General features: G+C 38.9%; 1 protein-coding gene across 2 annotated transcripts; it reads right to left on the bottom strand.

Moving 5' to 3' along the window:
* Positions 1–3392: 3392 nt before the first annotated feature.
* Positions 3393–8788, bottom strand: AE7 (MIP18 family protein (DUF59)). 2 transcript variants are annotated; one of them, XM_086246719.1, is made up of 6 exons: positions 8666–8788; positions 8307–8435; positions 8011–8116; positions 7792–7891; positions 4179–4224; positions 3393–3793 (listed from the first exon to the last, which is right to left on the bottom strand). In XM_086246719.1, exons 2-6 carry the CDS (start codon positions 8428–8430, stop codon positions 3693–3695), a joined length of 477 nt encoding a protein of 158 aa, XP_086102845.1. In that variant the 5' UTR covers positions 8431–8435; positions 8666–8788; the 3' UTR covers positions 3393–3692. The 2 variants fall into 2 exon arrangements, with proteins under 2 accessions (XP_086102845.1, XP_086102842.1); XM_086246716.1 differs by having other exon boundaries at positions 8587–8669.
* Between the last annotated feature and the right edge of the window lie 7229 nt (positions 8789–16017).

The raw sequence follows: 16017 nt of genomic DNA, 5'->3' as shown, positions 1-16017 counted from the left end.
TTATGTGTCTAAATTGAATTTATGCCAAAACTTTTATTTGGGTACATCAACTTCAATATTTCGTCAACAGACTATCTCCGTTACTCTGGTTTATTAGTTTTTTATTTTTTTATCCATGTGGCTATTTTTAAATACTTAATCAACATTTAGTGGTGGGATCCATGCATGCAACATCAGAGCCACATAAGAAGTTAACGGTCAAAGGAATAGAGGTACTCAGTTGATGAAATATTAAAGTAGATGTACCCGAATGAAATTTTTTTAACATAAAGTACCATATTGAAAAATAATGTATAATTGAAATATATTATTATAATTAACTCATTTTTTATTTATTTGGAGAATGAAAACTAGTCGTGCCTACTCAATATTGAAACCTCTTGTACGTGTCGTGCCCACTACACCCACCAGCTAGTCGCTGCCAGTCTAATCTTGTGGGTTCAGAGGCACCGCGTCCCGTAGCAACAGACGGCGTGGGAAGTTGCCAGATTTGGCCGGAAACTTAAGAAAAAATTACAGCATGATCGAGCTCTGGTTATTTTCACATTTAATTCACCGTATAAAATAAGTGTTTGGGAAAATTGATGGAATGACACAATCCGTCTAGTGAAGATAAACCAATCCAGACCGGTCTCACAGCGTAAGATGACTGAAACAAGGAGTAAAAATCATGTTAGATGCCCCGGGTTTGCTAGTGCTGGAGGTTTAAACTCTTAATAAAGGTTTGCTTGTTGGCTTAAGCAAGGCAATTGGCATAAGTACATATATATCTTGTAACGCTTTGGAGGTTTAAACTCTTTATAAAATGTGTAGCTCCTATGAAATATGTGTGAGTAGTAATTCTTAATTCCTACTAAATTTGATGTGAACAATTCTTAATTTCTCTTATGAGGTTGTAGTTCAAGAACTTTGAGATCACTTATAATAACTTTAGAAAAGAAATTGTTACACATGTCAATATTCATCACAATTTATCCTCCCACAATACCAAACAGTATAGAGTTTTACCAAGAGGTACGTGGTCTTGGAGTTAGTGTGTGTGGTCTAATTCCTTAATTATATATTAATCGAAGACTTTTACTTTTGGAAGAGGGATTGTGCCAAAACTCTAATTGATCTTTTCTCCAAAAATTTCCACCTTGTAGCTCTTTAAATCCTCTTAATTGACCACAAGAGACTCCAAATCCCAAAGCCAGTTGATGAGTCCCACCTCCGCGAACCAGACACACACGTACACGTGCCAATATTTCTCCTAATTTAGCCACCTGTGGCACCAAACGGGTATGATGTTTTACCAAAAGGTCTTGACTTTAGTATTTGTGGTCTAGTTGCTTATACACCAATTGATGACTATTCATTTTTTTCAATGTAGAATTGTATCAATGCTCTAATCGAATCACTTTTTCTCAACAGTTACACTAACGAAATTTCAATGTAGAGTCTCACCTTCATGCATAATGATGATTCCTCTTCGGAGGGGGTGGGGTTTCTTATATATATACTTGTCATTTCTTTTTCAATATTTTCACTCTCAAGCTTCTCTCAAAGAAAGTGAAAACCTAATGCTAAATGATTTTTAATTCTCAATTATATTGGACTACTTAGTTGTATTGTTATTTGTAAGATATTCAAACTTTTTATTTGTACTTGTATAAAGAATGCCAATTATATCTATAAAATCATTGGCAAATTGAATCTCTTACAAATAGGTACGTGCATCGATCGGTGCATGTTCTCATATGGGAGCTTTGGATTCATCCAATAGTGTAGGTTGGTATGAGCCATATATGCAACATTTTAATTGGACTATTGTATCTTGGAGAGGGGGTCAAAGAGTAATTAATTATGTATTATTTTATAATTTTCTTTTATCCAGTGGTATTTTGTGGGAAACACAGATATATATATACCATATATAACCAAGAAGATCCTTGGCCAAAAAAAAAAAACCCAAGAAGATCAACACAATGAGAATGTGCCATAGTAAACATTGGAACTTAAGATTTCTAGTAACCAACTAATGAGATCTCTTTTGTACTTCCTAGTAACTAACTGAAAGGATCTCTTGTGACCTTGTAGCCAACGGATTAGATCGTTGTTATACAATAAGACATAATTAATTTCAAGTATTCAAGATGTGTCGGTTGCCAAATTTTCATTGGAATTTTCTCCACTAAGCAAATAACGGAATTTTTACAACTACCACAAAGCAACTATATTATAAACATCTATTCCAATATAACTAACCATATTGTTGTGCATCGAAAATCACTACACAAGGAAAATCCCAAAAATGGATTGTCTCTTACGAGCCTACCCAATAAATATAAATAGGAAGCCCACTCCCATTCATCTCCATCTATCAACACAATAATAGCAATACCAATACCAATAGTAAATCAGAAATTTTAATTCTAGAAAATCATTCAACTTTGTTGATCTTCTTGCTCAAAGTCATTTCATACATCATCATGAAAGCTTTACTCAACTACATTAGCAGTAGCAGCTGCAGCTCCATTCATTCTACTTTCCATCAACCACACATGCAGCCCAACGGTACTTACTCCATCCTTTGTGATTACTGATACTGAAGTCTTGTGTGGGACTTGAACTGAATGTACATGTGCATACATATATGCTGTATATATAATGGAGCTTTTTCCTTAAAATTGCTGTTCTTTTCAATGACTGATGACTTCAAGTTTCTTATGTTTTAATTTATTTCTATTTCCTTTTACTAAAAATTAATTTACCAATACTCGATGGTCAACCTTGGGGTTCTGTACAAGGGAAAAGGTTTAGGACTAACATTAATTCAAAAGAGGAAGCATATAGCAGCAGCAAAGCAAGGAGAGCTAAGCATACATTTGGGCAGTATGTAAGTCTAAATATGAGACTTTGAACGTCATTTCCTTCTCCAAAAACAAGCAGTACTTCTTCGACTTAGTGTTTGAATATGCCAAGGAACCCGATATGGGTTTAGCCAAGAAGTAGCTTAGGATATGGCTAGCTGAGAGTTCATCTTGATCAAAGCTGACTTTTACAATTCATCGGGTTCCTTGGCATATTCAAACCCTAAACCCTAGCTAAGATGACGAGATCGAAATACCAAGAAACCTTAGACCAAGTAATGATCAACTCAAGCTCACTAATTTTGCGTGATATGAGTTATGCTATCATGTCATCATATTATGTGAAAATTGTCACAGCTAGTGTAGAATGTGGTACAGAGTTTGGGTTTAAGGCACTAACATTACCTACCTTATAACCTAAAACATAAAACCCTGAACTCCAAACAAAATTCTTGAACATAAGAAAAAAACAGAAAAAAGGGATATTAAAATGAAACAAAAATGAAGAGCCGCTCAACCCAAATAATATAACAGTTGATATATAGTAATCACATCAATTAGTATGGTCAACTATGAATTAATATATCAACTCCCATACATGTGTTCAATTAATGTAGTCAGAAAATCTGCCCCTTCTAATATTACTTTTTAAACAAATGGAAGCATTTCTTCTAATCCTTATATTCCTATCTAACCGGCCACTCAAATTATACAAACATAAGTGGCAAAAAAATGCACAAATAACATGGGGGGAAAATTGTATAATGATGACTGGAGCAGCGTCCAGAAATTGCTCATGGAATTTACTAAACTAACTCCATGCATATACATGCGACTCATTCAATCATACGAAGGAGAAAGGCATTCATCAACCATTTCCAGGAGGTTTGGGTTTTCCAACGCTGCTGCCACCCGTTCTTTATCATTCAGTTGCTTATTAACTGCACACAGTAGGAAAAAACAAAGAAAAGCAAGAATGTTAGACCAGAATTTATGAGCATTTTACTGAGCATATACTAACAACAAGCCCAGGTCACGTTTTTGCAACACGTGAAGGCGCCATAATCCAAAAAATGGTTTGGAACGTCCACAGAGTTTGTGTACAGGAAATTAATTCATCGCCAAATGACTAAGTTTAGATATCCACATTGTGGATTTCTTTGAGAATCATATTATCAAATCATCAGCCATGAAAATTTTCAAAGCCCCACATGTCAGGAACCCCCAACACAGAGAGAGAGAGAGAGAGAGAGAGAGAGAGAGAGAGAGAGAGAGAGAGAGAGAGAGAGAGAGAGAGAGAGAGAGAGAGAGAGAGAGAGAGAGTACCAGCAGCTTCAGTTGCATGAGATCCAGGCGCCACCCTAATATCCACCTAACCATACAGGAAAATAAAAATTAGAAAAGAAGCAGGTGGGACTCCCATATTAGACAAACAAAAGCAAGTAATTGCAAAATGGTGACTGCCTCATTATGAAATGCGATTATCAAACATCAAAGGATTAACTTTGTTGTTATCAATCATTAACTTGACATCAGAGTGTATGTGCAACTAAATGCAACTAAGCCATACAGAAGCTGTGATGAAATAAATCAACAATGATACACAAGAAGCTGAAAACACCCAGCTACTTGCTTCTCAGAAAAGCTTATGCCACAACGTAAGAGCAATAGGTCAATGGAGAAATAATTGACCAATGTTTTCCATTCTACTCTTACACATAATACACCAAGAGGGTGAAACACACATGGTTGACCTCCTACGTTGAATTCTATCACTCAAGTATTAACCCTCCTTCCATGACCAATTATCCAAAGTTCCAAACAAGTACTTGAACCTTGTCCAAACAATTACTTGAACCTTGCTAGGAACCTTAGCCTTCCAAAACATGTGAGATCGATTTAAAAGGGGAATGATGGTTCACCAATCAGCCAACAGAAATATGATTTGCAGGAAGTATGAAGTTACATAGTTGATACAATTTCTAGTGTTCATTTGGTGAATATTAAAATAAGTCTGGTTTTATTATTCATGTTTCTCAATAGACGTGAACACATCCAATATGGCATGTGCAAACTGTATTTGTTCAAAAATCCAACAAAAAATTAGTGTGGATCCACAAGGTAGCATACTACAGACATAAGAATTTTCAACTGATAATGTTCCAGGTAACTAACTAATTACAAAGTTTTATAATAAATTGAGTCCAGTTTTCACATTCATATGGGAGGTCCATAAATTAAAAATAATAATAATAATAATAATAAAAAGAAGTGCAACAGTGTAAACTACAGCTGAAAATGTAAAAAATATCCTGATAAAAATTACAGAAAAAAAATATAGATATGCCAATGACAGCAGGACTACACAGTCTAAAACATCAGGTTCATAAAACACAAAGGAATTAGGGAAGCTAAAAGTTGGGTGCTGACAAGGTTTATTATTATATACAAAAGGATAAATCCTATAAAGTGCCATTGTCTGTAGTGAGAATATGTGAAAGGTTAAAAGAAGGTAGGTGGTATATCCCCATAATAGCTTAAGCATCTCAAAGCATGGTCCTGCAGATCTGCATGAATATTTGTAAATGTAAACTTTTGCATTAAACCAAAGGTGAAATGGTTAAGAGATTGGGACAGTAATTAATAGCTGTTTCATAGAATTGCAAGTGGAAGAAAGATGAATAAAAAAAGTGGTGGATGCAGAGGGTATTTTAGTTGAAAGCGAGGAGACAATGGTGAATGAGATTGTAGAACTTTTTAAGAAACTTTACACAAAAGACGCGGGGTTGGGATTTAGGTTGGAGGGTCTCAATTGGTGCCAAATCAGTGAAGATTTTGCTAGGTGGATTGAGAGACATTTGAGGGAGAAGAGGTAAGGTTGGCTGTTTTTTATTGTGGTAAAGACAAGTCAACGAGTCTGGAAGGCTTCTCCAAGACTTTGTTTCAAGATTGCTGGAAGGTGAAGGGAGAATTGATGCGTGTGTTTCAGGAGTTCTTTGATAAGGGCACAGTGAATGCATGTACCAATTCTACCTACATCTGTTTGATTCCAAACACATAAAGTTTCAGCTTTTGAGGGTAAAGGATTATAAAACACTCAGCCTAATCACTAGTCTCTACATGTAGTATGAGTAGGATTCAACAGAGAAATAGACTAAAAAAAGAGGAGAGAAAAAAGGGGGAGGAAGAAGACAGATGAAAAAAATAGGAAGAATGGACAAGAATAATTTAAGAAGAAAGGGAGAAATGTGAAGATTTAATTCAATCATCAAGTCTTGACACAATGGCCCAATCTATAGAGGCCAAAGCTATGTGATAATTACAAAAATGCACCCTAAGATAAATACCAAAATTGTCTAGATAAACATAAATGAAAGATGTCCAAATCATGAAAGTGATAAACACACAAGGGAAGGAAGATAAGCATGACAACTAATCTCTATCAGTGGGTTAGGAAGTGCAAGAAATTTCCATTTGTTATCTATTCTTTTGAAAATCTCCTGCAGCATTTATTTATTCTTTTTGGGGATGTGTATTATACTATCTCCTAACTTGGGCCTGCCTTTACCATAGTCCCACCAGATTCAGAGTATTGGGCTGTGTATTAATCTTCTTCTTAGTCTTCTTATAAACTTTGATGTGCACCTGATTGCCATCACAGCATCGGGTAACATGAAATCATTAAGTGATCAGGAATCACAGGTGGAAGACAATAGAGCTAACCCCAAGATGCACTTATAGGCTCACTTAGTAAACACCTATATGACTTATGCTTTTACAAGGTCTTCACAAACTTCAGAATGTCTTTAATTATTTTATCAAAATAGTAAATAAGATAATTGAACAGAAAAGCACACTCAAAAGGCAAGACATAATTGTATGTTGATGACTTTCCGCAAAAATTGAGGGCCAACAAAGTTTTGCCAACTTCTATGCACTAATTAAAGCACACTTTGCCCTGTTACACAGTCATTGAGGTCAATCCACCATAACCATTAAAACACACTTTGCCCTGTTGTATACTGCTAATGAGGTCAATCCTACATATCCAGAGTCTCTATCTCCAATAAATTTTGCTAACATTTTTATTTCTACGGGATACATGTCAATCCTACCTATGAGGTAAGTTAACCGCTGAAGCATTAAAGAAGCTGATAAACAAAACAATACAAGAAAGATTCATCAAAACATTAAACTATTGTAGAGCAGCATATCTTAAGCAAATAAGCAATGTCTAGCCTGCTTCCCTGCCAGCCAAACTCAGAAAAATAGAATCAAATGAAAGCAATTCCTTCCACATTAAATAACTCACACGACTTAAAAAACAGTGCATGACTCTGTTGCAGACATGTTCAAGCAATTAATTCTTATCAAGTAATGCAAAAATTTTGTAACAAGTCTTTCCACCATCACATTTAGTTGTTCCCTATGAGATTATGACTGCTCCAAATGCCATTTACTTTGATGGGACAATTAAACTTGTTGGGAAGCACAACAGTAGTACACTGTACACAAGAAGTATAAAGAGAAACATATTCTGGAGATAAAATCTTGGAAATTTACAAAAGACAATAACGGAAAGAAATTCAAAGAAAACATCAAGGAAAACAAAGTACTAGCAAAAATCAATCCCAAAATAGGTACTTAATTGTCTATGTCTTAAAATGTTCTGGAATTCTGCTCCCTCCATGTGCACCACATAAGGCATAACAATATGGCTCTCAATTTTCAAACAACCCCTCATTTTAATCCAAATCCCATATATTAAACTAATGTGCTTTTCAATCAACAGCGTAAGAACAGTAACACACTACGGTCAGAGTTCCGAATGAAAATATTTGACCCAATCCTAATATTCACTCTCAGTTTCCCCTAAATACCAATCATACATAAGGAAGGTTGTAAAACAAATTCAATCACAAGTGAATAAAGCTAATACCTTGTAACGAGAAGGCAGGCTCCTTAAGAGTTTAACACGCAAGCAAAGACCAATAACTGTTGCCATACTACAATGTTCAACGGTAGGAGTAAACGTGACCCTGAAGAAAACAAATAACAATCCATTTTTTATTCAACAGAGTTTAAAATCCAACATTAATTACGGGATAAAATGTTTACAATGAGCAGAAAAAAATAATAATAATAATATTTTGTCTACCTAACATAACCACGACCATCGTCTACTTCAATTGCATCTTCTGTAATTACTTTGAGCTCTTCCAACGAGTAGGGGTGTTCCGGGTCTTTTATATCTCTAATATGATTTAAGAACCGTTAAGAAAGACAAAGTTCCTCACGGCATACAGCAAAATATAAAACTGCTTTGAAACCTAACTTACTGATTAAGTTGATAAAGAGCTTAAGAGCTTAATATTCATTCATAAAGCATTAGAATATACATATATGTTTCATGTAAATATACAGTTATATGCATACATATACAGAAAAGGATATCAAAAACTTCTAGTTGGTCAATGGGTTCAACAGCACATTCATCTCCAGCACTTGGAGTGCTCCGAACCCGACGCTCTTTCTTTTCGTAGACGACCGGATTCGCATTTATTAACTCAGATACCATTTTTCCTTGATAAAACAAAAAAACACAGAGTAAGTAACAAAAAGACTCCAACTTTTGAGCAACATGGATATGAGAAAGCTGAAATTTCAAGAACCAAAATTAAATTATACTTATATGAGGTTTATGAGAGATTCAGATTGCAGAGAATTAACTTACTTTTCATATTCTACGGAAAACTGAAAGAAAAAAGTTGAAGAATTTAATATGAAAATGAAAACCCAGAAAGAATTCTAACCTCTTTTCTCTTCTGCTTCTCTTCAGGCTGTCGAATGCTGGAGAGGGATGGCAATAACTAGCATACCCATTTGCCCGTCCTAAGTAAATGGGTCTTCGGGTCGTAAACGTGTAATGGGTCTATACAACTATTATAATATTGTGAATTGATAAGGGAATTCTTGTCAAATCACAATCACCCATAGACCATAGTAATGTGACATGTCTTACCTTTCTACCAAAAGTTTTAAATTTTGACTTTTGGATACTTGTAGACCAAATTACCCCTCCTATGATGGAAGTCGAGAAGGTAGTCAAGGAGGTTGAGATGTAATCAAAACCATCTCTGCCATGTCTCGACTGTCATCTCAATTATAGTCTCGACTGTCATCTCAATTATAGTCTCGATTACGAATAAAACTTGCCTGCACCCTGTTTCACCACTGGCATCCCTCTCTCTCTATCTCTCTCCTCTCTCTCTCTTTCTCTCTCTTTCTGTTTTTTTTCTCTCTTGTGACACCACCTGTCCCCCTAACACGGGGGCAGGCAAGTTCTTCTCCTCGATTACAATAAGTATTCGACCACCATCAAATGAGGGGTAATTAGATATTTAGATTTAATAATTGATCAAATATATAAAAAAAAACTTTTTCGCAAAGAGGTCAAAAGGTCAAAGAAATAAGAGAAATGAGAGACAAGCAGAAGAGAAATAATGAAACCCACTTTGGGCATCAGCACCATTTTGTTGACACCCAAATCCAAATTTTGGACACTATTTGATGGCCAAAATGGGTTTTTGGATTTGAGTTTGGCTTTTATTGTTGAAGAAGGCCTTATGAAGTCAACCAATAGCATCCTAGAAGTTCACTCTAAACACCAAAGAAGATTGAGTGTCGCTATTCAGACTCAATATTTTTATCAGTAGCCTCAACAATTTAATAATATGTTAATTTCTAATTTTATCATAATGTAAATTAACTGTTGAGGACAAACATTTAATTTTAAATTTTAAAATATAATTAACTTGAACTATACCCAACAATTCTATATTCCCAACATCTACACCATCACCATCACAATAAGAAATTGATTTCATTCACTCTAATATGTTGCCTTTGAGGACGGGAAGGAGAGGAAAGAGTAAGCACAAAGGAGGAGGGAAATTCCAACTTTATTTTTTTGAGGAACTTGAGACTACTTTAATCAGTAGAAAAGAAGAAAATGTAACAGAAAAAGAATTAATGAATCGTGAAATACAACAAAGTAGAGAATAAATTAATATATCCAACTTTAATTTTTATAGTAATTAAAGCAAGGGAACATTTCGTTCATGATTAATATATCCAACTTTAATTTGTTTCTTTTTCATTACTAGTTATCAATATATATAGTAATACAGATATATGGTGTTGATGCAAAAATTTGTAAGAGAGATGCAGCAACTTAAGGTGGATGATCTGGCTGATTGGAAGCCTTGTTAGATGATGAGTTGGATGGATGTTGATTTGAGATTATCAAGATTTGTTGAATTGCTGGTTGAAGCTGATGAGATCTTCTTGCACGAACACAAGATCAAAGGAGAATAACTGGTATGATACTAGCCAAATACGCTCCGATGATGAAATCAGTGAAGTATACTTGAAGGTGTTTGAGTAAAAACAAGGAAGAACAAATGATGAACTTGGGAGAATATGGAAGAACAATGCAAGATCTTCTGGGATATTCTCAGCTAGTTGTGTGTATTTGGGTGGACTTTTGTGAGCAAATTCTGTGTGTTCTTCTTTGTGCATATAAGTGAGTTTATATAGGCAAAGGATGTAAACCTGCTAATAGATGTAATGTCATGCCAAATCGTTTCCGACCTAATTGGGCAGTGTTCCCTCTATAAACACCTAAGACCTTGGAAGGAGACCAACTTCATAAATCACAAACTAACGTTTTGCAAGCCACACTGCGCTTGATTCTGACTCAAGCTCATATTAAAAATCACAATATTTGTTTCCAAAAATAAGAAAGAACTCAGGACAATAAGAGGTTTCTTTGAGTGCAATCAGATCTAAGGCGCAATAACTCAAGTACCTACATTTCTTCATATGCTGAATTACAATCACGTGGTGGCATACTTTAGTAATTCAAAGAAAAGGACTTAAATTTTGAGCATGACCTATTAGGCTGCAAAATAGCAAACAGTTGCATAGATTTATTTGATATAGCAGATCAACAACTTTTTTTTTCTTTTACATATTTTTATTGGTGTGATTTGAGTGTTTTGTCATAGTGATGCAAGCACAAAAAAGAAAAAGAAAAAGTAGTAGACACCCTGAGTTTCTTTTTAAATATATGTGATCAGTAATATTTAGAGTTCTACATATCTAGAAGTTTAATTATCTAGAAGACTAAAGAGAAGTTTGATGGATCTAAAAGGAAAGCAAGTGCAATAATGATCAGACAGCTTGCCAATTATGACTATTTGACCAGCTTAAACCTTTTTTTTTTTGGTCAAGACCAGCTTAAACCTAACTACGTTAGTTTTATATCGCAATAGCATTATGACAATTTCTTACCAAAAAAAAAAAAAACAAGAAAGGAAGAAAGAAAGAAAAAGGAAAACATTCGACCATTAATTCTAGATCATGGTATCATCCAAGAGATCACTCTTGATTTATGTAAGCAATTATATATATGGTGTGTCATGTGTGCCAAAAAAAAAAAAGTAATGCAAATTTAAGCTAGTATATATACATTGAATTGTGGCCAATAAATGTATGCATTTGACTCATATCCTTTGAGAACATAAACATGGACAATCTGAAAGGAGACATTCTTTTTACTAGTAAAGTGGAGGCATGCCTGTATATAGTAACAGTGTAAATTAATTAACATTTGACATCATATCGGCATAGACAACATTCAAGTTCACACCAAATCTTGCTCCTCACGAGCCAAGTTTTTAAGTTGTAACTTCACAATGCCATTATTACATATGTAATACAAATTAGCATTGATCCTGCAATTAATTTACAAGTTATGCCACTCTTCATTTCATTTTATTTTCAATGTTTCAATTTTCACCTAGGCATATGTAGTCTAGAGCAGATGAGAAATATATACCAGCTAATTCATCAGATTTTGTTTTTATTTTATTTTGAAAGGGAGTCAGATGGGCTCTGTAAACATGATTAGTCATTAACAAGGATGGCCATTTGAAACCCATGATTAGAAATTTCATGTAGCAGTTATGTCCCAATGATGATACGACCGAGCCTTTGACTGAGGGCTTGGAAAAAGGCTAAGGGAGAAAAAGAAAAGGCAGAATGATAAAAGGAGAAACACTATTAATTGCTTGCAGAGCAAAGAATTCTTTGTCTTAATCATGCCACTTTGCCGGCCTCCTGTGCTCACTGCTCATACCAACATTGCCCATCAAAGGATTTCATCCCCTTGCTTATAGCAATCCAAACCTCAAGCCGAATAACATTATACATACAACCCCATCCCATAGCTCAAAATATTTCTGATGTACCATTTATGTTAAAAGTTAATAACGTAGGGAATTTGAACGTGAAGAGGTCCAAGTACTTACAAACCTATTATACAAGGTCGACTTAAAATTCTGATGTGACATTATTTCATAAATTCATATATAAGTCTATTTTAGAGCTTATTTATTTGCAATCAACAAAATACGAACACGTACATTGTCACATTATATGAGATCTAAATTTGAGACACAAATATGAAATCTCTCAATACTCTATTTTTTGTTTACCAAACTTCTTATTCTATTCTTGTTGGAGTTGTGTAGCTCGATACATGTCATGAGTGTGGATTAATCCCTGTTGATGCCCAAAAATGGTAGAGCAGTCAACGTCGAGTCGAACCACGTAGGCCCGTTGACCCACCACTGAGCGGATGACACGTCGAAGTGGGGCAGGAACGGATAGCTGGGGTCCGACTGGTGAGGAATGAGAGAGAATGATATCCAGAGCACCCTGCACAGGTACACAAAAGTGAGCGGGAAGGGCACCGGTGTGGTGCCGGCCAAAGGTCCTCCGACGCTCAAGTCAGTGTTCAGAGAGATCTGAGAGCAGAGTGAGTGAATAGTATAATAATGATTTCAGTTCTCCTTTTGTGACAAGAAGGTACCTCTTTTATAGTACCTTTGGAAGAGTGTCAACCAATCCGGTGACGACACGTGTCCTTTGTGGTGACTTGCACTGTAGGAGCGCCACGTGGCACCGGTCTCGAGGATCCGAGTTAGTTGACACGGGCCGGGGGCCCGGGAGGCTTGAGCTTGGGAGGCCGGAGCCTAAGAGGCCGGGGCCCAGGGGGCCGGAGCCCATGAGGCCGGAGCCTAGTGGATCATGGGCTAGGAGCCCAGGAAGGGCTTAGTCTTTTGGGTCTAGGCCCAAACAGCATGGTGTTGGGCCTTGTGTGACTTGTCGTTATGCCGAGATGATTAGTCATACGAACAGAAGTCCCCCAAGTTTCCGAGCAAAAGATACTTCTTGGTTGGGAACTTTGTACACAAAAGAGTCCGAGCAGAACGACAAGTAACCACGCACTTGTTCACACTTGTTCCTGCTTAAGCTACTGTTTAGAAGTCCCCCAAGTTCCTTAGCAAGAAAAGCTGTACTGCAGGAAAGCTTGGGGGACTTCTAAACAGTAGCTTAAGCAGGAACAAGTGTGAACAAGAGTCTGGTCGGAGTTGTGCATAAGGATTTGGTTATAGCCGGAGTAGGCGTCCATGAAACTAAGGAGTGCATGGCCTGCTGTGGCATCAACCAGTTGGTCAATTCGTGGAAGAGGAAAGCTATCCTTGGGGCAGGCCTTGTTGAGGTCAGTGAAGTCGACGCACATCCGCCACTTGCCATTTGATTTTTTGACCATCACAACATTGGCCAGCCAATCCGGGTAGGAAACCTCGCGGATGAAACCAATTTTCTGTAACTTGTCGACTTCTTCTTTCATAGCAGCATAGATTTCGGGCTTGTACTGCCTGCGTTTTTGGCGGACGGGGCGGTGCCGCGGATTAAGACTTAGGCGATGGGAGATCACCTCCGGAGAGATCCCAGGCATGTCATCATAGGACCAGGCAAAGACTTCAGCATTGGCACGAAGGAAGTTGATGAGGTCGTCTCGGAGGGCAATACTGAGTTGAGTTCCGACCCGTACCTTGCGGTCCGGGTAGGCAGGTGAGATGAGCACCTCCTCCACATGACTGTCATCTGGTTGGGCGATGGCTCTGAAAGATGAATCACGAGGATCTTCGGGAAGATCCGGGGTAGGGCAAGTGGGGGAGACAGAAACAGCCATAGAGGGCATGGCCTCTTTCTTCTTCTTGACGGAAGTCGTATAGCAGGACCTGGCTGACACTTGGTTGCCTTTGACTACCCCCGTGCCACATGGGGTCGGGAACTTGATCAAAAGCAAGTGAGTGGAAATCATAACCTTCAGTTGGTTAAGGGCTGGTCGTCCCAGGATGACGTTGTACGCTGTGGGGCAGTCGACCACCAAAAACTGAGTGGTTGTGGTAGCGGACGAAGGATACCTCCCAAGGGTGAGTGGAAGGTAGATCCCGCCAAGAGGGGTGACCATATCGCCCGAAAAGCTAAGTAAAGGAGCGACCGACCGGTCAAGCCTCTCTTGGTCAATCCCAAGAGCTGTGAAGGCGGAGGCGAAGAGGATGTTGACGGAGCTCCCACAATCGACAAGGATCCGAGCCACATCAAAATTAGCTATGGTGGCTTCAATGACCAGGGGGTCATCGTGTGGGAAGATCAAGTCACGTTCTTCTTCCTCAGCAAAGGAAATGGGCGACCACCCGAGCTTAGGAGTCTTTTTTCCACGGTGGAGGTCTACAGCCATAACGCCGGAGCATTGCTGAGCACTTCGGGCGTATTCCTTCCTAGCCCTGTTGGAGTTGCCAGCGAGGGTCGGGCCCCCACAGATGGTATTGACCCGCCCCCGTCGTTGTCCTTCGGCCTTGGCCTTCTCGGTGGCCTCCTTGTCTATGAAGCCATCCAATTTTCCTTCCTGTACCAAAGTTTCTATTGCCTCTTTAAAGGCTCTGCATGCCTCGGTGTCATGGCCATGGTCATTATGATAAAGGCAAAAGAAGTTCTTGTTGGCCCGGTACCGTGTTTGTGGTGGGCGGGGTGGGAGCTTGGGAAGGATGTCCTTGATCTGAGGATACAATTCTGTATAAGTAACATTGAGAATTGTATAGACTTTGAACCTGGAGGCGTAGGATGTCTGATAGGTTTCCTCCCTTCGTTGTCCTCCACCTCTACCATCACCAAATTGCTTCTTGGTGAATTTACTGAACTTTTTCCCGGACCCCCCATGCTGGCTACCTGAGTAGGGCTTGGGCTGGGGTGGCGCTATGATGGCCTGGTCGGTACTTGGGCGATCCATGGTGGGCGGCTTCTTCCCATATGTTTTGAATTCCGCAGTAGCATAGGCAATGGCCTCTTGCATAAGTTCTTTGTAGGTGCGTGGATTGCGGCGGTTGAGTTCGAACAAGAAGTCCCCCTCCAGGAGACCACCCTTGAAGGCGGCGAAGGCTACCTTCTCATCACAGTCGCGACACCGAGATCGCTCTAGCTGAAATCGAGTAATGTATTCCCGGAGGGATTCCCTGCTGCCCTGTCGGACTCGAGTCAGGTCATCCGTGGTGTAGATTCTATCGGTCTGGATGATATACTGACCTAGGAAGAGCTCTCGGAGCTCGTTGAAGCAATCAACCGAGCCCGGAGGAAGTTGGTAGAACCAGTCCCTTGCACTGCCAGAGAGGGTGGAAGGGAAGATTCGACACTTCGTAATGTCATCAGCACCTTTAGATTCCAGAGCGGATCTGAAACTCATGAGGTGATCATATGGGTCTTCCTTCCCTGTGTATGGAGTGATTTTGGGAGGTCGGACGTCGCCAACCGGAGGAGCGGATAGGATGCGAGTTGTGAAAGGTCCAGGCAGCTCCCTTGTTTCTAAAGATGGGTGCCCACCCCGACTTCCTCCTTCCACTCTTTTCAGGCGCTCACTGATGTCCATGAGAAGTTGCTGGAGCTGGTCTGGTGGAAGAGAGCCGCTGTTACCGGAGTCAGCGACTTGTTCACTTATATAAGTGTTACTTTCTGCGCGGCGCCCAGCCGAGAGGACCTGCTCTTCTCCCCGTCGTCGCTTGGGACGGGGGGCCTGCTCTTCCTCCAAGTCTCGGGGGCGCGGGTTGGATCGCCCCTGCTCCTCCTCCAAGTCTCGGGGACGCGGGTTGGATTCGCCCCGGTTCGTCCGCTGCTCTTCTCGCCGAGAGCGGTTGTCGTCGAGCAGATGACGACAGTCCCGGTAAATGTGGAACTCCTTAGAGCGGGTAGGATG

Source organism: Dryas octopetala, chromosome 6 (assembly GCF_963921425.1).
Source record: "Dryas octopetala chromosome 6, drDryOcto1.1, whole genome shotgun sequence".
In the NCBI taxonomy this organism is placed as follows: Eukaryota; Viridiplantae; Streptophyta; class Magnoliopsida; order Rosales; family Rosaceae; genus Dryas; species Dryas octopetala.
The sequence above is the reverse complement of the archived record's forward strand: the minus strand, read 5'-3'. Positions and strand labels throughout refer to the sequence as shown.